This window comes from Pagrus major, chromosome 12 (genome assembly GCF_040436345.1).
Source record: "Pagrus major chromosome 12, Pma_NU_1.0".
NCBI lineage: Eukaryota > Metazoa > Chordata > Actinopteri > Spariformes > Sparidae > Pagrus > Pagrus major.
This window is the reverse complement of record NC_133226.1, coordinates 15,228,839-15,256,705: the sequence shown is the minus strand read 5'-3', so window position 1 is coordinate 15,256,705 and position 27,867 is coordinate 15,228,839. Positions and strand designations below refer to the sequence as shown.

General features: G+C 41.1%; 1 protein-coding gene across 1 annotated transcript in view; it reads right to left on the bottom strand.

Moving 5' to 3' along the window:
- The window catches only part of lrrc75bb (leucine rich repeat containing 75Bb), a 31,231-nt gene extending 3,783 nt beyond the window's left edge, over window positions 1-27,448 (bottom strand). Inside the window, exons 1-3 of the mRNA XM_073478651.1 lie at window positions 27,143-27,448; window positions 19,939-20,067; window positions 14,792-14,904 (exon numbers count right to left, since the gene is read on the bottom strand). Of these exons, the coding sequence (XP_073334752.1) occupies window positions 14,792-14,904; window positions 19,939-20,067; window positions 27,143-27,424 (524 nt within the window). The 5' untranslated portion in view covers window positions 27,425-27,448. The remainder of the gene's footprint in view (window positions 1-14,791; window positions 14,905-19,938; window positions 20,068-27,142) is intronic.
- Window positions 27,449-27,867: the final 419 nt, after the last annotated feature.

Sequence of the window (27,867 nt, the reverse complement as noted above, 5' to 3'; positions counted from 1 at the left end):
CCACCTGAATACAAACTGATTCTTTATGGAGTAAAATGTCACCGTCATTTCTCATGTGAAAATGCTGCTTGCACGTGCTCCCCTTAACCGTTTCTTATCTAAATATTACAGCAAATTGGTTGAACATAGTACTGACTCAACACTAGATACATTTAATGATTGGAAGTGTGGAAGAAGTGACTGACGAGATAGATTTGGATGATGCTTGTTTAAAAAGCGCAAAAACAGACTATAAATACAAGGTTTAAATGTGGTTAATGAGAGTGTTGGAAGACTATGGATGCTCCATCATAGACCATATTCACACGGTAGCCATTTTCCTCTGACATCACGCTCAGGGCGGGAAGCTAAAGTATCACACTACTGTGTAACAGGTTGCAAGTCCAATTAAACGTTTCAGCAACTGAAAAGACAATTGATAGTAAAACTTTTGAGTGACATCGGTCCAAATTTCAAGATAAAACAACATATTTAATAACCATTAGCTTTCATTAGACAATGTAAGCATTCAACTACTTCCTAGCTAGCTGTTTGATAGCGTCATGCTATACTACAGGGAAGGCGTAATTTAAATGTAGAATATCATCTCGCATGGATTTATTTATGCCTGGAAGTGAAACACTGGATTTAACTGACTAATCGTTATCATTTCTGTGCTTGCTTGATCATCAACTGAAAAGAACAGTGAACAGTGAAAAATCTGAACCGACATTTTGCAATATTTCAAGTTACAAACAACTTATTTGATAACCCACTAGCTAACGTTAGCAAATAAACACTAACAAAGCCAACATTAGTGTTTGATTACATCCAGTGTAATCCACGGTTATATGACTTGCAACCTGGAGCACATCATCCCAACATTCAAGCTTCCCACCTTGAGCTTGACGTCAGGGTAAAATGGCCGCCATGTGAATATGAGTATTCTGAATGTATCCGTCTGGAAAGACATTGCTATGGGCAAGCAGAAAGTTTTTATTCAGCTCAGGGAACCATACATGAATGTCATAAAAAATGAAAATGTAGGCTTTATTTGAAAATATATTGTAAACAATGTAGGGACATATCTTGTTTTATTGGTATCTGGACCAATAGTGGTGCAAGTTAAGTGTGTGTGTCTGTACAACTTCTGTATTGTCACTGTGTTTCTTGGATGGGATGTTATAACATAACAAATGACCATAAACATATTGTGGAAAAATAACATCCAAAGGCTGCAAATAATGATTTTCTTAGTCCAATGGTTTAATCGTTTATTCTAGTGGTTCCCATCCTAGGGAGCCCTGAGGTGTTGCATCTGAGAGGCTGTGAGATGATTAATTGTTTCAGCACTCAAATGTTATTGACTTTGACTGTAGCTTTGAAAATGCCAGGAAAGTCTGACTTCATCTGCAGCTACTTGGCACACTCGACCACATCTGTGACGTCAGACGGTTTACTATACCACTGTGCAGCTTCTGCACTTCGCTGTAATGAAACTGATCATGAGCATCGACTTTGTTTTCTTGTATTCATGTACAGGAGGGTATTCCTACTTCTGCGGGAGCCCTCTCCGCTCACCTGTGTGCCTATGTTTGTGTAGGAAGCAACAAAGTCAGGCAGGAGCTGAGTGGGTTGCGCAGGGAGAGCATGGTGGGCTCTAATGTGGCTTTAATGAGGCAGAGTAAAGGCGACTTCATACTTCCTTCAAAATCCGCTGCCTCCCAAGTCCGCGAGTACAGTTCCACCCACAGGCTGCTTGGTTGGCTGTAGGCCCGGGGGCTCAGCTAGCATTCCTAAAGCCACAGTATACACTATAGTCCATCAGCATGAAATGATAGCAACATAAACAACAAAATGTCTCATCTCTCCCTCTCTGATGTGGCTGCCATGCTCGTAGGCAGTGGTGCACATCCTCTTGGACCAGCTCAGACAGAAACAACATCAAAGGACAGTCTACCCGCATAAACATGATCCGAAACAAGAGCGTCCCCTGCATCGGGACTCATTTAAAAGCAAACAAGTGAGGGAAATCCATTTATTGACATCCTCAGGAGCAACTGATACAACAGTACATGGATCTAACAAGAGCTGACTCTCATGTGTCAAACTATCGGCTGCTTATATGTGGCTTCAGGCAGACTGTTTAATTGCTTTTCATAGCATGTCTTTCCTCAGGGATGTTGTTAACTTTGACGCGCTGAACAAGGGTCCTAGCTGTTCTATAGTTATGTAAACCCCAGAGGTAGAGCCAAAACATCTGGGGTTTGTGATGTTGAAATGGAGTGCAGGCAAAGAGACCAAGCTTGCAGAAAAGGTCAGAAGAAAACAAGAGAATGTGTTTTTTAATTGTTCGTTTGAGAAACTGTGTTTTGAGAGACACAGTGCTGAAGAATCAGTGACTCAATCTATTTCAACTGCAGCGGATTTGCGTTCATGCTGGATAAGAAACCCACAGTGGCTTGATCTGTCTCGCAGGGTGCCAGTGTTGATACAGAGATTTAGTCAGACAGCCTCGGCTACTCTTTCACTACTGTAACAACTGCATACAAAACATATCATATCTTGCTCTTTCCACAGCAAGAATGAATAATTAGTTTCAAACATACAATTCACACCTGCGATATCTGATGACATGTGAACTATGGCTGTTTGCACTATCAAATATTTCTATTTTATGTATGGTTTATAAAATATACATTAGTGTATTGCATATAGACCAAATCCCAAATTTCCTTTTCTGTCAAAGATCTTAGAAAAGGTCGACAATTTACTGCTCACATGAGTCAATAGCACTTAGATTGCTCTACTTAGGGTAATCAATGATCTTCTCCTTGCTGCTGATGCTGGCACTTCTGCGCTGATTTTACTTGAGTTAAGCTTAGCATTTGATACAGTAGATCATAGTATTTTAGTTTCGTAATCCAGGATGTGCTGGGGCTAGCTGGTTAGCATGCTAACTTCAGTAGGCATTTCTGCAACACAATACACAGACGCCATAATGTGAAAACCATTATTTCTTCACTTTCTGTTCAAAAATGTGCACATTTTTTAATGTTTTCAAGTAAAATTCTTACATATTGCACCTTTAACCTGCACGCAACCTCAGATCCTGCAACACAACTCTTCTAGTAGTCCCCTGATGCAAAACTAAAGAAAACTGCGCTCGTGCTGTCACAGCCCCGAAACTCTGGGACAGACTTCCTAGCTCACTGATTTCCTTTAAATCTGTACTAAAAACCTTTTATACAATTGCATTTCCATTCTTCCTTCCCACTTCTAACTTCTTTTTACTGCTTTAGCCTTTTCTGCTGTATAATCACTTTTCTTCATTTTTTTCTGTTGAAAGAAAAGTGATATACAAATAAAGGTTAGACTTTTATAATTATGATTATCTTATTATTGTATTGTTCTATTGAGCTATACATGCCCAGACAAGATGAAAGCCTCTCCATTAGGTCCTTGCAGGTCAATTGACTTTTGTATTCATTGATTTTGTAACCATGTCTGGTGCCACTCAGCATGAGGTTAGTCTCCACGCAGTCCTGTTGTTTCTTCTGATGTTACAAAAGTTAAGTGCTCATCATCTGAGTTAGTCTGCATCTTTCCTACTTCACCATTCTGCAAATCAATTTCCGCTTGAATGCAACCAAACACTCCTTCTACACTTAACCTGAGAGAGATGGAGCGCTGGAGAAGCGAACATTTTAAAAAGGGCTGAAAGGGTCGAGGCAACAAGTTCATTCTCCTAGATTAAAATACAGTCACATCTTTACAAGGAGGATCGCACAATCCTTCAATATGCTGCGACCAGGGTGAGAGTTAAAAGCAAATGGCAGGAGAAACTTGTAATTTGTCCGCCCACGTAAAATACATGTTCCCCTTCATTTACTCTCATGAATCAGTAATACATCGAGAGACAGAGGGAGTTCTTAAGGTTAATTTTTTTCTCGTGTGCATTTACTGTGGGATTTAATATAACAATGAGTGTTATAAGACTGTCTGGTTTGGTAAAATAAATATATTTAACAGTTTGACCTCTTTTTTATTGCCTGAGCATTCACTCTTTTCAGCAATGCTGTATAATCACAGAGCCTTCACTGGAGCTACTGGGGTTGCAGTTAATATGACACACTTAATAAAGTTCCCATTTCAATCCCATGTTAATGCGATAAGTTAAACTGATGCGTCAGATGAACCATCTGGGAAGGCGCTGCAAGAAACAAAAAGGGCAGCGATTCAAAAAATACTTGGCAGGTGATTTGATGAACCATCTGTCTGTCACCGTCTATCAGAGGCTAACTTTAACCAATCAGATCAACAGCAGGGGAGCGCTACCACCAGCAGAGCATGGAGAGAAGAGTGAAAACATCTTGTTATCACAAAAAGCCTTCAGTGGCGTTCTTTGCACCGTCAATTAAATACGCTTTCCAGTTCTGATATAACTGATGCTAGCAGCGGCTATGCTACCCTCTTAAGGAGCCGCCATTGTTGCTTTCAAACAAACAATCCCTTTTCTCACTTTTCACATTTAAAACACAGACGTAGCTGACAGTAGTTCCTCGCAGGATGCCGAGTGGTTCAACCACTATGGTTCAGCCACAAGCGCATCCCTTCAAGCCTGGCATGATGGATTTGTGAAATTATGGGATCATATGATCTCGTGAATCGATAAGTAGCCTAATTAGCCGACTAGCTTAAAATACAACATATGCATGTAATGCTCTCATTCACATTCTTTCCAAGAGTTGGATGAGATAATCAATCTCCTGCAAAATCCTGCAATCCTGTATGACATTTTAAGTATGAAGCTAGCACCAGCAGGTGGATTACGTAACAAAAACACAATGATTCTTATTTTTAGTTGATTGTACACTACTAAAAATATAATAAAGAATATTTTTATTCCACTTCTGCCAATAGACCTCCTGTGCGAATGTACAATTACCTCATAACCCCAAAGGCACACATTTACATGGCTTATGTTACTGATACTTAAGACCCTGCTTTATTAATACATTAATAATTCATTTACAACTTATAAAAACTTTTAAAATCAGGCCTTACTTGAAAGTGTTACCAGTAAGGGTCTCGCAGACAGCTTGATAGTAATTGGTATTAAAAGAAATGCTTCATATTTTAATATTTTCTCACTTAGTACTAGTATTTTTCTTGCTGATGTGGTTGTAAAATCTCTGTAATATATCCAACAGTATCTTAGCCAGGAGGACAAACTCTGCAATACAAATTCAACTATGTTTCCTGCTGAGCCTGCAGAGAGACACTTGACTCATTTCAGGGGAATGAAATAAAAGCACTTGAGAAACATTGGAGTTGGACGCCGTTCCAAAGACCCGTGGGATCGGTCTGATCAATGTCTGCTTCATCAACGCTTTGGTCTTGACCTGTTTACTCCTCGGATCGATCTAAGATGTTTTGCCTCCAGGCATCTGTATAATACATGGGCGGTAGTTGAGCTCAGCCGTGGGAGAGCCTACAAGGGTCTAATTTACAAACTCATCCTTGAAAAGTGCGCAGCTGGTAAAAGGCTGCTCTTTTATTTCTATTTTTTCACCCCTTCTTTTATCTGTATGTGCCTTCAGGCGTGTGACTGCGGGCTACAGTGCTGAACATTTCCTCAACCAGTTTGTTCAACTCAACTCAGTTTTAGCATCAAATATGTGACTCTTGTGCCTTGGGACAGTTTGGCCCATGTTAATGAGAATCCTTTAGAGTCACTCTGAGCACAAAATGTAGTTAAATCTGCCACAATGCGACTGTCACACTGATACTACGCTTCTGCAGGAAATGTGCTGGGAAACATGAAAGCGGTGAGTGCATGCACCATCCAGCGTCCTCCAGTCATGAGGATAATGGCACATTTTCTGGGAAGGAAAAAATAGCCTCGCAGCTCATTTGGATTTGGATTAAATTTCAGTGAAACACTTAGCGAATGGGCTGATTAGGGCTTCCTCTATTGTGCGTCGTCAATGGAGCAGCTTCGGGCTAAGCACTGTTTTGACACCTCAGATCACTCTCTTGTTTCTTGGAAACTTTGAATTTGTTAGAGGGGAAGTAGTTGTGTTGATGTCAACGATAGGAACAGCACATGTGCCATTAAAAACATAAAATATTCAAATCAAATCATTAAATAACAGCTGAGTTAAATCCTTGAAGATGTAGCACCATCAATCTCATCAGTCTTGTGTACAGGTGGGAAGGTGGCGCTTTAATTAGCGCAGAAAAGGACAAAAAAAGGACACAGGGCTGCCGAGTGCACCAAATCTTACATACAACTCTCATGGGCTCTTCGAACATTACTGTTGGAGATGCGTCAAACAGCATAGAGAGGAGTGACATTTCTTCTCAGTGCGAAACATAACATTCAAAAAAGTGAGAAGAGAAGAAGAAAAGAACAAAAATGTCCTTTTTGCTCTCTCAAGCTTAGTTTACACCAAAAATAACACCTACACGGGTGCAACATGGATTAACTCAAATAATGACTTCCGACCACAGATAAAAGCATATTTGTGCTGTGCCAATGATTATAAAACCTCTCGGTACAGAATGTACCATAATGCACCTCTGCAGCGTGTAAAATGCAAAATGTACTCTTCGCCTGAGCTATAAATTCACCCATGATTTGATTCAATGTGACAAACTAGACGCTGAGGAGAAAGGGATACTGCGACAGAACACATAGAAAACAGTATGCATTACATAACTGTATATCATGGAGGAGTGCGCCTGTGTCTGCCGTACTATGTCAAGGCATGGTTATGAAAGCGGCATTAAAATGCAGGGCTCTAAAATGCAGACCGAGGGGCTTCATCGTCGGGAGTGATCCGTATCAGCCTTAAAAGGAACGAGAGCCGCAGATCATCAGAGGCACAACAATCATTGTTTCTGTTATTCTCAGGCAGCTCCAGCCTTATCGCAGATTAACAGTTAAAATCCAATCAATGAGAGGTTAACAGAGGTTCAATCCTTGGATAAAAACCAAGGAAGCCTTTCAGTGCTGTTATTTAAAGCAGCCTGGCTCAATCTTAAACATTTCTGTTGGGTTAAAAACACCTGCGGCCTTGTGTTTACCGATCAACACGTTTAATCTTTCTAATTATTTCATTACGGCCCCCCGTGCCCTGAAGATTAGAGGGATGGATACTGTGTGTCTCTTCTTCCTCCCCCTCATCCTCCAGCATCTCGGTCTGTACCGCGGGAAGCCCTCAATTATTCATGCACGAGGATGGTGGCTGGATCTTTAAGTCTCTATTAAAAGTGGAGGTCAAACAGAAAGTGGATTGAGCAGACTGAGTGCAGCACGCAGTCAAGTGGGACACTCCATCTCGGCTATGAGCAGAGGATGCAAAACCTTTCACAAACCAGACATCTGCTATTGTGCAGTCAAAAACCACAAATTCATATTTCTCACATATTCCTTCCCCGTGTCGTCAGATTTTTGCCCTCGCCTGAGGAGGGTCGGGTAGTCAGAGGTCAGGCCTGCTGAGTCAGAGCCTGTTCGGCCTTCCACTGCACACCTCAGGGGGGTGACTTGGCTTCAAAAATAGGTCATGCACTTGTTAGAGGCAGATGACACATGGCTCACTGTACAGATGCCACATGTACAGTAAATGCATTAAGGAAGAATTATGGAGTTAATATTTTCTTGACACGGCGCAGCAGCCGTGTGACAAGAGAACAGGTGTAATCAGATTATAGGTGACAGCTTATTATTACGACGGGGGCATCACCTCAGGGTGAAAACATACTGAACTGCAGGAAACACCTCGAGCCACAGTAAAGAAACTGATCCAGGGTGACACATTATTGGGTTAGAAAACCACCCAAACAAGGAGTTTTTTGATCCTATGACGTAGGAGTAGTAAAATAAATAACACTAGCAGTAGTTCAAACTGGTCAGAGCAAAGTCAGTGTTTATTTTTTTTTTATCAATTTTTTTCATCTCAGTTCATGTCAAATTCTGTGAAACTGACACCACAATGGAGTATTTAAATCCATACAGATATCGTGATGTATCATTAGTTGATTGTCTTGCAACGTATCGATTATCGCAGAACTGCTGTATTGTGACACTATCGTTATCATGGCCAACGCATCGTGAATTGCATCGTATTGTGAGTTACTCTGCGATTCCCAACCCTTCTGTTTACTGTATACAGAGCCAACAACATGCAGAATTGAACTGTTTTTGTTTTAACGCCATTCAGCTTATGTTTTACTGTACTTTACGTAAATGCTGTAAATTAAACATGTATTTTCCTTTCAACGCTATATTTTTTTCATGTTGTCATTTTGGCCTGGTGTCTCTTGTATCTCAGTTATTTAGACAAAATGGTGCTTTGGGCTAAATGCTAACGTCAGCATGCTAATATGATCATAAATCCAATGCTAACTAATGTTTACCTTGTTCTCCTCCTTAGGTCAGTATGTTAGCCTGCTAGCATTTGCTACACAAAGTCGAACCTCGAGACCTCAAAAACAGGAAGGGATTTGTGTGTTTCCTGCATTCTGGTGACATTTAAAGAATAAAAATAACAAAACACGAGTAAAATGCAACAGCACTTTTGTGTCAAATAACTTTAATTTTAGAAAACAAAAGGGAAAACTAAAAAGGGAGAACTGTGACCAGGGGAGGAAACCGGGAGAGGGCAATGAAATACAGGAGGTGCATGTTCGCACCAAGTATAGCTGCGGCTGATGGGAATACCAAAATATTCCACATAATAAACAAATCACTAAAGTTATTATAGTTAATCCTTAAGAGTATATAAATGTCTGCACCTAATAAAGCCATAGATGTTGAGACATTTCACTCTAGAGGTGGTGTCTGAGGTAAAGTCAGGGGATCAAAACTGTCAGATATGGTCTGGGAACCATGAATGTCTGTATCCATTGAACAGTTCTCTCCCACATAATTAAAAAAGATTTCCTTCCTCTTGTTCATCCACTATGTAGGCCAACTTAGACTTAGTTCTTTATTGTTCATATTGTATGATATTGTGGTCGGCATGCCTCTACTAGAGTATGCCAGCTTTTTTTGATTAAAGGCCAAAACAAAGAAAAACAAAAGATTTTAAATCACAACAATGAAGACATGGCCTTGAATGAAGCTTAGTTTTATAATTATGGGTCAGCAACACAAACAACAGTGAGCATTGCAAAGCTGGAAGGTGTTAACAATGTTGCTTTGGCCCAGGAAGGTTTCGTGTAAGGGAGAAGGGCTCAAAATAACAGCGAGAAAGAGAGGTAGAGGGGATTTCTTTAAAGATTAGAGCAAATTAGTCTGAGCAGAGCGCGGGGAAACTGGAGAGAGAGTCCCAGCGAGCACTTCTCTGGTGATTAGCCGGTGAAAAGAAGTTGAGGAATCTGGAACGCAGATGTTGAAATGCAGCTGAAAAAGTGGCCATAAGCATCCAGACTATTACACACGCGTCTGAGAAACTTTCACTGCTCAACCAAACGTAGTTAGAGCCGAGATGCCTCGGCGGCTTTTCACCAGCTAATGCTTTCCAGGCTATGATTCAGAAGCGAGAGGATGACGTGATGTGCCACTTGAGGAAATTAGTTTTTTAGCCTGTGAGCAAATGGCATTATCTTGTTGAAGTGGGAAGGACATTCCAACTCTGGTGATGCTGGAGAAAGAGACAAATTCGTAAGTGTGATGACGCAGGTCACGGGTTGGTGTGCAGGACGGGCCTGTAGGTGGTAAGCTGTGGCTACTTTAGTCAGCTTCATGGAGTTTGAGAGAGAAAACCACCAGAGGCAGCAGAGGATGACTTGATGTAGGAGAATTTGGTGAGGTTGAGGACAAGTTAGACAGCAAAGGTTTGGACCAGCCACAGGGGCTGAAGTGCGTATTTCGAGAGCGAGGATAGTTGAGACAGGAGATGATGTAACCCCACACTAAATTTTAGATGCAGGAATGTGAAAATAAACACATAAACACATTCCCCAGGGGTTTTAAATCTGTTTCATAACCGTACAGTGGCGAGACAAACACAAACAGTCTAGAGCCCAAATTGTGGTAATCGTGGTTAAAAATGATCCAAAACGCACCGGCACCCTAAACATGGCCGAGAGCTCAAGATCAATGACTGGAATTAGCTGAAGTCAAGCCAAGCTGACTCGGTTGGCTAGCTGTCACTCAAAGCGGCAACACCCTTAATTAGGCATAACTTTTAAAGGTGCAGTCTGTAGTTTTGGGGAAGACATTTTAATCAGGTGAGAAAGATCTACATTGGCCGATGTTTTATGCCTTAACAAACTCTCTTTTCTAGCTTCAAACAGTATCCTGTGGACCCTATTTTCCTCTGAGAACAGCTTGTTTATGTGGTAATGGAAAAAATAAATATTTCTGAGTTTGCTCATATTTGCTGCTAGTTATTGAATGCAAACCTGCAAGTTTTGGCTGCAGCTGCAATATAAACCTTGGGCAACGTTGTCTGGTTTCACGTCTGGATTCTTAAGGCTTCTGTCAAACTAGTTCGTACATTGTGTTGCCTGATAGTGAATGTGTTTACAGCTGCTTTGAATGGGCACAAAAAAGCCTGTTGTCAAAGAGAGGGGGAGACATTCATGGTGTTGCACGCAGCCATGCACATAAAAAGTAGTTGTACGAAGAATGCTAAGCAGGTCAATTTCATACTTTTTTTTGCGTTGACAATTGCAGTCCGGCCGTCCTTTGTTAAAGGGTTTGACTGTGGCCATTTCCGTGTGATGGGTTTCTTGCCAGCAGCCATGCGGGGTGATGATGCTGTTTGACAGTCCAACAAGCATGTTTGAAGCTTACGGATGCCTTTAGCAGTGCAAGGAAGGGTCATTGTACCACTGTCAGGAGCATCTTTGTCATGTTCAGACTGAGTTTGAGTGGAGGTCTGATGAGAAATCCAGCTGGAGTTAAGGAGAATCACGCAAAACAAGTGAACAGCTACAGTAGGGTCGAGACCAGTCCTCTTGAATTTCATGAATTACAATTTATGAAACATGTTCATGATGTTAAGTGTTACCAGATGTTGTTATTGACAGTGAAATAAGCCTAAAGGAGCCTTATGGTTACAGACTGTTATCTGGATGAAGTATTTGTTATTTCTTCCTACTAAACTCTTATAAACACTGATCACAGATATTTATGCAGAGTTCTTTTTGGCAGGTGAACATGTGGAAGTCACGACAAAGAAAAAAAGCTGGCGACATACTGTTTGTTCAATAACTGTCAAGCTTTCTAGGAAGATAAATAAAAGCAAGGGAGTGAGTTTAGCACAGCCTTCGCAGTGTGAGTTGTGGGAGGAAAAGGCACTTTAGTCTGAACAGTGTGAGGTCGGGGTCAAATATCAGGCTTCAGGCAGCTCACCCACAGCTGATTACACCTGCCCAAACAGCTGTCATCGCCACGACTCCTTTCACTCTTATCATCAGTCGGCACAACCTGCACGCCTGTTTTGATTAGAACTCAAATCCTCTCAGTGCTTCTGCTGAACAGGATATTCTGTGCTGACTTAAATAAAGCAGAAACAAGCTAAATACACTTTGTAAACACAGCTAAGTAAAAAAGGCAAACGGCTCTATTTAAGTGTATAGTCATACATCATTAGAAAGCTAAAATTCAATAATATGTCTGTGTGTTTCAGTAGTGTCTGAAACTCCAACAAAAACTGCCTTCTCTCACATCCAAATGTCCACCAGATCCATTTCAGTAACATATTTAGTCCAAAACACAATATTCCATGAATAAAATTGTGAAAAAATGGCAAAGAACGATGTGAATCGTCGACTGACAGGAGCTACATTAAAAAATGTAGGAGAGAAAAATAAATCTGCTAATAGATTAAGAAAAGTTGATTTAAGAGTTAATTTCCAACTTGTTCAATAATGACACTTTGAGATTGTAGGATGGGTCGGCTGCTGTCCCAAAGCGTCTGTTTTCGATGAGTTGGGAATGAGACTCAAAAATCAACTTTTCTTACAAATAGCACCTTTAATGCAAGAAGAACTGCACAGAGCTTCTCAAAGCTTGGGAGGAAAATCAGCTTATAACCTTTCAAAAGAACCCCAAACCACGGCTGCACTCCAAATGGTTCAACAGCAGCTTTGTATTTACTTTGGGCTGGACTGGGATAGGCATTTTGGATACATTTCCAGGAGTAAGAAGGGGTTAATAATGGAAACAAGAACTCAATCGTCTTCTTAAATGTACCGAAGATGTCTGTAATAGCTGCTGTAAGAGCCTCGCATCAATTACTTCTTCGCACTAAAGACAAGCAATGAAAAAGCATCTGCAATCCGAGTCCAATCTTTCTGGAAATGTGCTGGAAGGGCAATTTCAGTCCAATAAAAGATATGAGCTTGATTAATCTGAAATTCAATACCAATTACAATAACATTAAAAACTCCTCTGGGGACTCGGCAGCACTGTACTTCTCAGAAACCTGGCACATGCAGCAGCAGAGACGAAAAAATGAAATTAGCTTGACAGTATATATAAAGTGTGACACACCGTAAGAGTGTTATAAAAGCGAAACAGGCCAGAGTAATAAAGCTTGAATCATGACTCTTGTGTAACCAAGTGCATATGTTTCATTTACAAACAATCTAATATAAGTCATGGTTGCAGCACATTTTTTAGATTGATCAAGTGTCACTTGAAGAAAATGAAATTGTATGAATGCAGTGTCGGTTCTAGGTGATAGCTAATGCTTTTTCGAAAGATCAAATTCACAATCGATTCCAAGCGAGGCTGGTTAGAAAGAGGGAAATGCATGACTTTCTAATCGGCAACCTTGCAGTGATTCCGCCTCCCCCCCCAACCTTTTTTTTTTTCTCTCCGTCTGACAGAGCGTTTCCCCAGAGCCTCAGCTCAAACTGCAGAACCGTTCTGTGTGGCAACTGTTGAACAAAATGGACTCTCACATGCAGGAGAGAAAAATCCCACAGGAAAAGAGAAGAGGGGCGGGAGAAAAATCAATGCGAGGAAGGGATTTTAAAATAGGAAGAAATCGGAGAAAGGAGAGCAGAGAGGTGAGGGGAGAGGAGACGGACTGACATGGAGAGGGAAATAGAGAAAGAGAGGATTGAGCTAATGAACAGATCAATAACAGAAAAGCATTTGAAAGCATGTAAACAGTGTCCTAATGCTTCATTTGATCTAAAGACGCTCATTTCTGTTGCCGGCTTGAGCCCCACAGTGAGCACTGCTGTCTGGGTGGGTTGCAGTGAGAGAGACTGAGCTTGCTAATGAGCACACAGGGAGAGTCTGCCTTGTTGTTCTGTTGAGTGCTATTTCGAAAATATTGCAACCAAGAGACCGGGGCGGGAAGTTAACTCAAGCTGTCAAAAAAATCTTTCAATCTGGGTTAATTGCTCAGGGAGAGGGAGCCTCGTGATCATCATTAGAGATGTTTTTTTTTTTGTTTTTTTCGTTTCATAACATCTCCGCAAATGTACCTGTTACTTAATTTGAGATGGAGGGGATTGTTTTGTATTTCACTGAGGCATAGATCATCAGTATGCAGTTTGGTGGCAGTGGCAAATGACAAAGAAAAGCAGCAAATCCTCACATTTAAGAAACTGGCACTGGAAAATTAGTAAAATAGAGAAAAGTAAAGTTCATACCTGTGTTTAAAGGGGCTCTTTGTAACAATTCAGCAATTTAGATGTATTAATCACTTTATTTTATTCATCACGCAGGTTGGATTTTCCATGACGGTCCAAAAGATGTGACTTTACGTATGTTCTCGAGTTCCTTGTCTCAGTGGCTCTCTCCGCTCCGCTAACGGAGAGCAACGGTAGCTAACGTTAGTTTAGAAAAATGGAGTCCGCTAACATAAAGTAACGACCGGCTTCCAGCACAGCACAGAAGTTCAACAAGTTAAGGCGTGGCTCAATTTGGTTGAGACCAGTTATATGTTGGTAATGTGTAATGATAATTTGTATTTCCAGGATATTCTCACTTAAATCTGCTTCTTTTTTCCAGGATGAATACCTGCCTGATGTGTGTGCAGACACTGAAGAATATTGTATGAACTGAAGCAGGGATGTTCTCATCAAACCTCATGAATTCTCCCATGCAACAATCGTAGCCCAAACTTAAGTTAATGTTTTTACAGTAATATAAGTGCAACAGCTGTAAACTATGTGCGATTTAATGAGCAGACCTCGAACACAAATCAGAGCTGCAGCACTGATTGCAGAGTGGCGTATTCGACAGGTGGACCATCAAATCCATAAAAGCTATCCCCACGTTCCTACTGTCCGTGAACATCCTCTGGTTTCTCTGCTGAAATAGTACACCCAAATGTCTGCATGTAATGGATATTCCACCTCTCTATGCCAGTGTAGCGGTGGTGAGACTCTCCATTATAACCACTCACACATAAGGATATTCTGTCAAACAGATGTTCAATATCCTGTATGGTTGTCAGTGTCTTCTTTACAACCTCAAAGAACATTTGAGAGAATTTGTGATGTTAAAAATGTCATAATTTAGCAATTATGAAAGAATGACTGCAGAAGTTTTGAGTCACTATCCAAAATTCTGGTTTTAAACTCAATTTTAATTGTGGCGATAAATCCGGGGAATCCTCCCAAAAGAGTGATACATTCCCAGAAAGTAATAATATTAACCTGCAGCCCTAATTAACACTCTATCACAGATGCAACCTTGAAAGACTGCAGGAAAATCTTCCCTGAAAAAAGCAGAGGACTTCTCCCAAACCAACTTTAAGTCAGACCGGTATTTCAGAGAGGCTCTAGGAGGATGTGTTTGCCATGGCAGTATCAGAGAGGACACACTCACCAGGCCTGAGACTTCCTCCTGGGCACGCTCTGTCTCGTCCACTTTGAGTGAGGGGTCAGGTGGTAAATCAGCTGGCGGCAGATCTTGTTGGTGGACTTGAACGAGTCGGTCTCCTGCAGCAAACACAACGGACGAATGATGGACAACAAGTATAAATATACAGTAGCTCATGCTACAAATCAAAAAGAGACAGTAGCTGTTCAGAAACAAAGGCAGGTGAGACATCATGGAAGTATCCATGTGGATTCAAATTTAGTAGCAAGATGTAACAACAGACAAAGACAGATGTGAAAAATAAAAGTGTTTTTTTTAAGCACAGGAAACTCAGTTGCAGATTGTGCAATCTTTCTGTGCACATTTCACTCTCCTCTGTGTTTTTTGATAAAACAAAAGATTATTCTTATCACTTCAACGTTGGGTGAAACTAAGGAAGAAGAGGCCGCTGGATTTCTAACTAATCCGTCAGGTAGGCTCGCAGGCTAACATCACTGAGGTTGGATATTCTCTCCTATTTACTCCTGTAACCACTCCTATTTGTAGGAAAGTTGATTTTTTTTAGTCTCATTCAAAACGCTTCAGAAACTGGCACTTTGGGCTTGTAGGTTAGGTTAGCCTCCATCCCACAGCGTCAGTTATTGACAGGCTGGGAATGAGACTCAAAAAATCAACTTTCTTGCGAATAGGAGCTTTAGGCTAACCAAGCTTTCATTACAATAATGAATAATGAGAATTCATCAATAACATTGATCGTGTGGAAATTGAGAATATGTGATTCTCCCGCCGCTTAAACACGTCATGTGAGTGCCCCACGCCACATGTCTGCGCTTAGTACAGGCACATCGAAGAGGCTGCTGATAAAAGTCATGATAGTTTGGTGTAAAATAAACCTTCAGCCTTTTTGTGAAAAGCTAATAATACAAAGGTGGCTTTCTTTTATCTTTTATAGGCAGGGAGAACCCTGAATTTGAGGATTCACTGGGAACATACAAGCTTGTTTATTTTTAATGCGAAAAAGTCGACAAAGGTTAGATGTGTACAAGGTAAAAGTCATTCATGAACGCTGGATGCTCTGATCACTCTTTCCTTCTCCCTTCAAACTACAGATGTACTGATTCCCACACAGCCACAAAGTGTTTCTTTCTCTTCCTTTGAATACAGCTGCATCATACATCTTCTACATGGAAACATTAATTTACCCTGCCTCCGTCTTGCTCCTCGTCTCTCCTCCCTCCCCCCTCTTCCTCGCTTCTCTTTTCTCTCTTCCTCCTCCGTCAAAGACTTTAAATGGAACGGGCTGTGCTGAGCAGGCTAAATCTAATTAATGGTACAACACGACAGCAACAGAGAGGCAATGTGGCGAGAGAGAAAAAAAAGACAGGGGCAATTTACCTTAAGGCGATTAACCATTCCTGCTGCCACTTCTTTGCTTGGGCGACAAACAAACATGCCTCATACTTTCAAAACATTCAGCGCTGCTGTTTCAGCCACTTGGATGACTGAACACGACGTTAGAGCAGCGCATACTGATTCGCAATGTGAATGTATTCTTAGGAAATGGTGAATCTGTGGTCTGGAAGAATCATCAGAGTCGATAATTGTGCATAGCTGTGACCGTATAAGAATCGTGAGACATTAATCATGCATCAAAACATAATGAACATTAAATCAACTGTCTGTAACGGACGACAATGAGCTTCAAAACACGCACAAGTTACTTAACTCTTATGCTCTGATATGTCCTTGAATATATAATGTAAATAAATCACAGAGTGGTGGAGAATGCTGGCCACAGAGGCAGCTGCCAGGCCTTATTCCAGCACACTGCCTCTCTACATCCTCGTCACGTCTGACACAGTATCCTGCCACGGGTCGCCAGCCAGTCAGGAGAACATTGCTGCCAGCTCCTCAATCTCCCTTCCTCCCTCCTGGGCTTTCCTCACCAAAGTAAACAGCGATAAGATTAGACTTTCTTACAGGTGATTATCATCTGGACTGGCTAAGTAAAAACCAGACCACAGTCACTTTATCTCGAGGCAACCCATCTCTTCCGACAAGAGATAACTGCAGACTTTAGATAGCCGTGATGGCTGCTGGGTCTGTGCTTTACAGCCACTCTGAGCAGCCTCTGTAGTGTCTTCTTCACACTCATACCCGAGTTTGAGATGTAATTTGAATTTTAATATCTCTGATTTGTATGCCACCCTACAAGTGGATGAGCTGGCAGCCAGTCTGGATAAATCATGATGCAAATCTTGAAGGATTTGTCCTATATTTTATTGATCATATAAATCTGAATGTAATTCATGTGCATAATTGACGAGGTTGTCCTAATGACGAGGAATCAACATTATGTGCATTTAGTTCAGCCACTGATTGTGTTGGTCTGTTATACTGATATGAACCTCCTTCAACATCTATTAATAATCTACATGAAATCATCTAATGTTTAACCTGTCAATCAATGTGAGTGTTTTTCAATGCTGGTGTTGTTCTGACCCTTTGTATTTAAACTAATATCTTCAGGGACTGTATTATTTGGAAGTTAATAAATTGTAATTCTAGTCATATAGAGTTTTTCTTCATAATTTTAAGGTATCTCTGAGGAAAATATTGATATTCCCAAAGGCCTCATTTTTTAAAATGCATTTCTTGCATTACATTACCCGCTCGCTAACTGGCTAAACTGTTAGCCTCCGTGGCTTCTAAATGCTGTTGCCTAGCAGCAACGACTTGAACATCAAGCATATCATGCATCTACATTTCCAACGTTTTAACCACCAGCCCACAAGCTCCATTTGAAGGCAGCAGGGATGATGTATTTTTGTAGGCTAACCCGTAAGTTAGCATCGTTTCGGTTGCCTCGACAAAAAGCCTATAGTTTTTTTTGATGATGTCAGAAAATAAGCTCTGTGGCAAACACAAGTTTATGATACATGTTTTTTCCGCAAGATAATTTTCACAAATTAACACCACTTTTATTATTTTTGAGGCGTAAATGAGCCTGCCAGAAAAGTAAAAAGCTAATGTTAGGCTATAAACAAACTACATTGCCTTTTTTTAAGATACATAAACTTGGTACAAATGGAAGTTTTCTTTTTGATGTGACTAACTTTACAATATAGTCACAAAAGGAAGGCTGAAAAAATATATAAATCTCAGATGAGGACAAAATAATCCTCCTGCTCTCCAACCTTACCTCTCCAGCCCCCCCCCAAAATACAAAGCGATCCACCCTTTCTGACTCCCTTTACCCCCTTAATACTTTTCATACAGTTCCTTACAAACAGTGAAAGGTGGGACACAACAGAATTCACAGCACTCAGTGGACTCCAGCAGCACCAGCCTCTCCCGTTTGATCCCACCTGCCACCTGTCAGAGCCCTCAAAGTGCTCTCATTGTTAGTGCCAAAGCCACACTGCCCCACAAGTCTCGGTGCCATTGACCGTGGCCAGCGGCCCCGCTGACCTCAGCATGATGACCACTGGGCACCTGCCCATGCTTTCCAGTATTATGCAACCAAGGTAGATTACCCCTGCAGGTATGCCACTGTGCTGAAAGAGCACAGGAGCAGCAGGGAAGACAGACCACATGGTCCCGCTGCAGAGTCACACCCTGACACAGTGCCTCCCATCGGACGTACCATTCATCCCTGACCTCTCTAACAAGCAGGTGTCCCCTTTGCAGCTGGGACTGAGGGTTAGTTCTCATTTAATGCTCCAGATTGTCCACTGATAGGAGCTTTTCCACATGTAAAATGAGCTGTAGAAGAGACTTCCCAGAATGTGCAAAACGTATGTGATTATTAAAAAAAATAGTGAAATAAGCATTTCATGTGAAAGCTAAGTTTATCACAGTGTTGCTGTTGCTTCTGATGACATAAATTAGTAAATCCCATTTCTTGGATGCAATCTGATAGAGAAAGGTTTTCTAAAATGCAACACACCATATTTACAATTTGTTCAACTAATGCAGTGCCCACACAGATTATCTTTTAATGTGAGGGGTTCACAGGTCCAGTCTCAAGCCTCTTGAACTGCTCAAGACTCATCGCGGCCACCCCAAATAATATCAAACATGTTTTATATATGTGATTTAGAATCTAGATGATTACATCAGTACTTTCCGAGCCATGGAGTTAGAGCAATGAAGCCCGATCCCGCTGCTGCACACAGCAGTGTTTGTTGTTTATTCAAAATTAATTAATATTGGACAAGTTGCGTGTCCAAATTGCACCACATTCAACACGACACGTCTGTGGCCCTTCAGCAACACACCTGCCAAGTGTGAAGTTGATCGGATGAACGGTTCTTGAGATGTGTGAATAACAAACAGACAGACTGGCAGAGATTCCTTCCTTTATAGTTAGATTTAACATTGCCATTTAGATAAAAAAAAGTCACTATGACCATGCAAAACATTGTTTTGCACATACAGTAAGCTCCTGTTACATCACAACTTTTGTATTATTACACTTTTTATTCTCTATACCAAACAAGCTATAATGTGTTACTTAGTGAGCGTTGGAGTTACTTTGGTTTTGGAAAGAGCCCGTTTCCAGTCTTTGTAATAAGCTAAGATAACTGGCTGCTGACAGTAGGTTTATATTCATAGTACAGATGATAAATGAGATGAGAAGCGGTGTAAATCTTTTCATCCATGTTGGCATTTCCCATTGTACCAAACTATTTCTTTAATTAGTCTTCAATGACCCTCACAGCTTTAGAATTATATTCTACAAAGGCAAGATTAATGTTAAAATGTGCTGAGCCGATCCCCTTTCCCCTGTAAAACATGAGCCAGTCAGAACCTGTGCGTAGTATGCAGGATTCTTACATAATAAAAGTTAATATGTCACCTGATACTGTACACATTTCAAACACACCTTGAAGTACATAGTTCTCTATTGTGCTAATGTTTAAACACCTACAATATAATTGTCCTTGCTCCCTAGCTTCTGCATTTGATGTAACACAAACTGACAGTTCATTGTTGTCACAATAGCATGACAACAAATATGACACGTGAACTGAGGCATGGATAATAAACGTGGACATGTTGCCGCTTTAGTTCTTGTCCTGTTAATCAACATCAAGCTGTTGTTTCATAATTCAGGAAAGTTAAAAACTGTCTTATTTTTGACTTCATACCCTTTTTGGACATTGCAGGTCCCGCGCCAGGCTGAGCAGCAGCTCATGAGAGATGGGGTCCACCAGGTTAAGAAAAGCTGCATTCTTGTACAAAATGTCATTGAGGGACGTTCCCTGGAGTCCCAAATCCTGTGAGAGAAAGAAAAGAGAGAGGAGAGTGCCTCAGTTAACTCTTAAAGGAGACTTATTTTGCTTTTTCTTTCAGTGTTTTATATGTTTTTGTGCATGTAAAAGATCTTGAAAGTTTGCACCAACAGAAGCTCCTCTCTCCCACAGAAAACACTGCTCCTGAAATGCCTCGTCGGTAGTCCCGCCTTCAGTTCTGTGACTTTGTGACATCACACACCATCACCACGTCACACATACATTTGTATAATTTAAATCAGCTAGTTTGTCATGTTAGAATTGATTTAGCACAGCTGCTCTGTTGCTGGCTCAGGCATGTGTGAGCTGACCAATCAGAGCAGACTGGGTATTCGGGGGGGGGGGGGGGGATTTAATATTCAGGTGACGTTTCATGGATAGTTGTAATGAAAATACATCGTCCATGTTTAGAGGCTTTGTTCCTCTTTCATCTTGCTCTCTTATCTCTGCGAGCTGATAAGGGTTTGACATCGGAGTCATGTGTTAACACATGTGCAGTCAATTAGGAGTGGGGACGGTGTCTGTGTGCAAATATGAGAGTGTGTTGGGAGCAAAGATTAAGTGAGCTAAGATAAGAGTGGTGTGTCTTTTTTCAGATAATACGACAGTTATACTCTTCAGCGAAGAGAATAAAACTCCTTGTGGTTCCTCTTATCTCATTTGCAGGTTTCAGTTGTAGTTTTGCCCGAGGGGATTTCTATCATTTTCACAAAACACGACTCTTAACTATCCGAGGGAAATATATTTTGATTCCACTTAAATGCACTTCTGCTTTCTGCTCTTCTGGTCAAAGACTGTTTTTATGCGCAGGAGCCAGCACACATGATGATATATTTCTTATTTGCAGTGACAATGTAAATATGTTGAAGCTGCATCTTCGGGGTAATACTTGGAGTGCTGATGCGTCATTAGCATCTGGTGTTTGGGAAGTAACATTTTCAGATACATCAAATGCAAACAACAAACAGCAGGGAAGACGCACAAGTGAGCAGATGAAAGAAAATCATGAAAGGCTGGGAGTAAGAAGAAAGAAAGTCAAAGAAAAATCTCCTCTTTTTAGGCATAAAGCTGCCTTTCTCTCCTAATCCATAACAACTGTTAAAAGATGTTTTCCTCTACTCAAACATATTACACTTGCATCTGCTGTATGAAAACAACAGAACAAACATATTTGGACCAGCATGCTCTTGTTTCTAGTGATCAGTGTAAAATACTGTCAGCTCCATATGAAGTGAAGAGCTTTTAAAATAGCAGGCGGGAGTTAAACATGCTCTATACGCTCTGACAGCCCTAACACTTCAGGGCACAGCTGAAGCAAAGAGGAAAACTCCCATCAGCATTTTCTCCTCCTCCAGCTTTTGGGTTGATTTATTACAGCGGAGCTCTTTGGGATTCCCTGACGCTGGACCGTCCTCCAGGCCAGCTCTCCCTTCAGTAAACCTCATTTAGTGCAGACTGAGGGTACCGCATGTGTCCATAAATGAAAGCACATAGATAATTTTATGATGATGAGGATGTTGTGTTAAGCAGCTGCTGCATCAGATTGTTCTTGAGCCGCTTTGTGGAGCTGATTTAAAACCGCATTTTTAACATACGCACAGAGAGATCTGATCCTGTGGATTACTTTGACTGATTCCTAATCATAAAAGCGTGAAATGTTTTCCTGTTTGTCACCGACGGGATGCCTGCGTGCCTTCAGATCCCGCTACAAATGTCCTCGAGAAAGCTGCATATCTAATCTGACGTCTGCTTCATCACAAAAAGTCTGAATAAAGCGATGAGCTCTGAATCGCAGAACATCATCCCACACATGCAGTTCATTAGAATCCAATTAGATATACTGCACGCGGTGACAAATCCAGTCCCACAGTTTTCTGCTTTTGTGTGAGACACGTGTCATAGCTGTCAGGTGATGGACCTTCCAACTTTTGTTTACTTACTTTAAAAAAAAAAAAATACTGGATTGACCTTTTATGCCGTCATCTTGAAATCCAAGGTATAAGGTCAGAACTGTCTGGTTATCATGTGAAAAAATACTGAAAAGCCGCTTCCTGATGATTCAAAGACATAAACGGCCAGCAGCAACTATGCATCGGCAAGTAGGACGAGGTCAATATGTCAACTTAGTCATATGTGACACGACAGATGAGGAATAGTTCTGACTTGCATACTCTTCACGTCCTTGAAAGGGCGCACATCTCTCGTAAAGGAAGTAAAACTTTTTGTTGGTTCTGGTGGCCCCTTAGAGCAACGGACGACGATGGTGAAACAGAGTAACCTTAGTGACTCAGATAGGTCAGAGTGCAAGCGGTGAGCTGATGTTTAGTAGCCATCCACACTAACATTAACCAATATTTGTGATTGTTGGAGTGACAATCACAAATGTTCTTTAGCAGAGTTACAACACTGCTTATGATTTCCCCCTCAGGGATTGCTCTTGAGAAAATTTCATGTAATTGTCCCTCCCAGAGATGCTATCAGATTTTCGCCCCTGGAAATAGCCAATCTTTTAGCTGATGGTCTGAGGCATCTGTATTATACCGAGACTGTTTTACAAGCAGTTAAAAGTTCCTTGTAGTACGTTTGATTTGCTGCAGTCAACCTGTCCCTTAAGTGAAGGGAAACTCTGTACAAATTGTTATTTTATCCAACTTTGTGATGTAAATAAATGATCATTTTACTTAAATATCATTCACTACCTACAAAGTGAGTCTCCGGTGTCAAGTCTTTTCACTTCCACAAATGGATTTCATATTTTACTGATATTTATGCTGTAGCTACAGGCCGAATGAACCAAGTGGCGAGACCTTGACCTTTTGAACATGTTCTCATATTTTCAAATAATCTTATTTTGTGAGAAAACATCCCTGAAAATAACCTTATTAAAATGAACTATGTTTATTCACTTTCCCGTGAATTGATGCCACTCTTGCGTCTCTAAAGTAATTAAGTTAGAGCCAGGGGGAGGTTAGATTATCTTAGCATAAATACTGGAAACAGATGGAAACAGTGAGCCTGGCTCTGTCCAAAAGGAAAAAACATCCATCTAATTAACATGTGATACCTTCTTTGTTCAATTCAACCAAAAACCAACATGTTAAAACAACTTCCTGGTGTCCTGTTGTCACTGTGAGAATCACATACAGTATTAATTAGTGAGCTTTAGAGGTGCTTGCAGTTACATGCAACAAACACATATTTTCTGTATATGCACAGCTTCATATTTACTGTACAGACATGAGAGTGGAGTATATCATCTTGTCTAACTCTAAGTTTGATTCTCAAAATGTCACACTACTCCTGTCTGTCTTTTTGTTTTTTCATTGGCTCATTTTGGGGTCTTTTTGTCTTTATCTGATGGCAAGACTGAGAGGCAGATGGTAAATGTTGGGAAAGAGAAACAGGGTGAGGACATACATGCAGGACATATTGTATTTCTACCCAAATTATATGACAGGATAGGTAATAATATGATTGCAAAGGCACCAAAATCTGCAGCACTTCTGGCTCGAGGTATTTACAGTTGAATAACATGAATAATTATGTGTTGTGACAGCTAACCTTAGACTTCAGACAGGTCTTCACACACTACAGAGAGCACCTTCATTAGTGTCTTCGCCATCGCTGCACATTGGTTACTCGGTGTGCAGGTTGTCGAGCGTAATTGATATGAGTGTTTGCTGATTCTTTGTTTACTAATGAATATCTAGAAGACCCCAAACTAATTAACTTAATGGCCCAGAAGGCAGAGCCGCGATGGAGATAACAGTGCGGGGGCCGGTGTTATTGGTTCCTCTTTGTAATGACTTCCTCAACGTGAAAGAAACGTGTTCCAGCATCCATCATCTGAAGTTGATTATCTCCAAATCCTTCCGTCTCTGAGAGGAAAAGCTCCTGTGCTGCCGGATAGCAACGGCAGGGAGATCTACTGCCAGTGTTTTTTCAGGGTTGGAAGTATTGTTAGTCAGACACTTGGCTTCAGCCCCAACAACATACAAGAGTAGCAGGGCTCTGGCTTCACCTCGCTGAGAGAGAGATGGAGGGAGTGTTGATGCTTCGTGAGCATTTTAAATGCCGAGCTTCGGAGAAAGCTGCCCCTGCTCACGACCAACAAATGTACATGATGATCTTTAAAATCCCTTTTTCTCATAAGATATTTCCGACTGCTTTAATGAACAGGGACAGAGACGTTAGAGGAAGCTATGCATGAGTCACATCCCTTCTGCTTCACACAAATATGAAGCTTAAGTTTAAATTCCCCCCACATCTATTTCATCCTCACTTAATGGTTTCTGAAGAGATACCTACAAATCAGTCCTCAGTTCAGACACCCGTGGCTTCTCCTCCGCATTGTTTCGTGCTGTAATCTGCACACATCTGTATAATTTATTCAACAGCACCGTACAGATGGGCAGGGAGTTTTCATGACAGGGGGCCCCTCTTGATCAGAACTGCTTTTGTCTGAACTTCAAAACTGTTCTCCTTTGATCAATCCGCAACAGAAGGCAGAGGAAAGCTCAAGCTGAGCTCTAAAAACTATTTCTTTTTTTTTCTCTTCCCTCCCGTTTGAATAAAACTGCAGAAAGTGAGGATTAGACCAGGAAGGGTGTTATGCAGGAAAGTGTAACAGATAGAAAACATACCTTACATATGGTTGGGAGCTATGAAGCTGATGACAAAGAAGTGTTTGCACAATGCTGCGCACTGGGGACAGATTAGAGCTATTTAACCATACCACATTCGAGAGGCATTCAAGTTTGTATAAACTGCTTCTGCATACGTGGATTTATGTATTTAACATCTTCTCTTATATATTTCAAACCTGAAACCATGAACAATGGCAGAAAAAGAGAGCAGACATCAGAAATCAGAAAACCGTCTTACCAAGAGTCTATAGGCGATACAGTATATCATGTCTTTGAGCAAGTCATTCACTAAGAATCAGAAAGTGTGTCATACTTAAGAAGGGATATTAAGTAATGCTTAACTAATGCATGACTCATAATGATTTGATGCATGAATTAACGCAGCATGTATCATGAATTTCAGTTGCTCACCATTAACAAAAGATCAGGTAAACTATGACTTTATGCACAGGCTGCAGGGTGCGACTATTTTGCTCACACATGCGTCCAAAAATCTGTCAAGTGCAATTACAAATTTTCATCAATCGCAGCGGTGTGTCTAAAATTTTGCGGGTCTGATCTGCAGGTGCTGTGATTTAAATGAAGACAAACATTTATCTGCACCTTTACATAATGTGTTAAGAAATTAAATTAAAATGTACCATTGGGTGCACCTGAATTATGTGCTGTGCACCTAAAAGCAAAAGTTAGTCTGGAGCCCTGTGATGTGATTAGTTGAGGAACGTTAAACACACTGTATGTGATTTCTGTCGATACAGATCTCTCAATCAAAACAAACAAAGGACATAAGTAGCATGGGATCATGGGAATTGCTGTCCTCATTGTTCAACAACCACCATTGCCGATGAAAATCTATCTGACGTAACTCAGGCAGAAATGTTGATGGACAAGACGATGTTTAAGTCTTATTCACATGACGTTTAGACATGTTCACCGTCTTCCTACCTCACTCTGACTCTTATAGGGACGGGCGACCAAATGAAACGCACCAACAAAATTACGATATCCTTGCGTTTGAACACTCTTGGAAACATTTGGGATAATGCCAGTACACAACTCATCAAAACATACAACAAAGGTCTGGCTGTTTTCAGACATTTCAATGCTCAAATGTCACATATAACATCTTTAATTCACAGTTCATGCATTAAAAGTTTTCTGGATTTCAGTTCCATAGACGTTCATTTACGTCACAGTATTTTTGTATTCATGTTTAAAATGTAAGTGTTTGCAGTTTGATTAATCACATAAAGTCATTGTAACGTCGTCGTTTGTTAATGGGGTGCAACAGGAATTCATAATACATCCCACATTTATTCATGCATCAAATCAAATCAACATGAGTCATACATTAGTAAAGCATTACTTAACTACAGAATATCATTTGTACCCTTATCATAAAGCCATGTGAATTCATTTGACCAAGTCTTCCTTAGCTGTATTTCAAAGGGCTAACATACAAAACACACAGGGCTCTGTGTCCAGTGTTTGGAGCTGATTGAATATTCAGATCATGAACTAGCTGGCTTCCTGGCCGTTCCCTTTCAGACAAAACAGGTGGTTGATTCAGACCAGCGTCTCACCCAATGAGGCATCAACCTCATTATACAGTAAGTGCTTCTTATTTCTCAGTATTATTTTAAAAAAAAGAGGGGTGGGGGGTGGGAGACAGAGTGCAATGTCCTGCCAGACTTCCGAACTGTGAAACATTGATGAGAAAAAAAAGTAGATGATTAAATAACTTTTGAAAATGATGAACACACTGACACCTGCTGATACACGTGCTGCTCCATGAAGAGTGGGATTTCCTCCAATGAGTGCCATCATGGTAAATCATTCAATTAATGTCCTGTTGTGTGTACAGTAGTAATGCCTCATATATATGCCTAACAACCCATACGTGTCAGGTTTATAAAAAACAGGGCTGCAACTAACAAGTTGCTCTTATCCTCTCAATTAGTTGTTTGGTTTCTCATAAAATGGTGGAAAATGTTGATCATCATCCTCCTCAAATGTCTTGTTTGGTCCACCAACTCAAACATATGCAGTTCACTGTCATAGAGGTGTGAGAAATAGAAAATACTGACATTTTACAAGCTGGAATAAGAAGACCGATTAATCGATTATCAGAATTTAACAGCTGACACCTAAAAGCAACAGAATAAACTGCTGTTGCATTATTTACATTTTCAATCATCTGCAGATTAACACAAACTATTGTAGTTTCTCACTGAATATAAAAATCTATAAATGAATTGCAATAATAATAAAAAAATTAATCAAAGCAAACTTTTTTGCCCACGTGCTCATCAACAAAACCCACTCACAGCCTCACTCAATCCCTTTAATAACAACGTTTCAAAATAAAGTTCCTCCAGCTCATTCGTGACCCCCCAGTAATGTCTTCCCCTCACCTTTCTCAGCAGTTTGAGCACTTCAGCCGCCTGCTCCATCTTCTGCTCCCTGAGAAGCCTCTGGATCTCCCGGATCCACGCCACCCGCCTGACATATGGGCTGTGGTTGGTTTTCCGCAGCATCCCTGGCAGCTTGTCGGACTTGAGCATCAAGGAGGTAAACAAGAAGTCTCCGCCGCCACTTCTCTCGCCCTCTCCCGGGCTGTCATTCCTCTGGCGTCTCCTCTTGGACAATTTGCTGTCAAAATCGAGACTTCTCTGTCTGGTCAACTTAGAGCCCATCACTCCTGAGAGGATGCGTCGGTAGTGATAGTGGTGGTGGTGGTGGTGAGAGAGATTTTACAACATGCAGCCAAAACATCACACTTAACTTGCAGCGAAGATGAGCCGAGACACTCCTGCCCCTCAGTAAAAACAGTGCTTGAAAAAAGTTTCAAGGCTGCTGCATCATCATAACAACGCGTGTCCGGGCTCGCCTGCCGTCGGTCCCCGCTCGCATCCGTCCACGCACACTGCCTGAGCGCTCTGGCATCCTTTTGCTTTACTCGGAGCTGGTGCGCTCCTCAGCCAATCAGATCGTGCTTCTCCGCACAGCCCCGAGAGTGAGAGTCAGGGAGGAAACTGTTGGCAGCTTGAATATCTCACTTGACCCCACATCACAGCGCACAGGTTGTTTATGTGACACTGAGTCAATCAGTGAAAGTAGACCTGTTTAATCCTCCTGT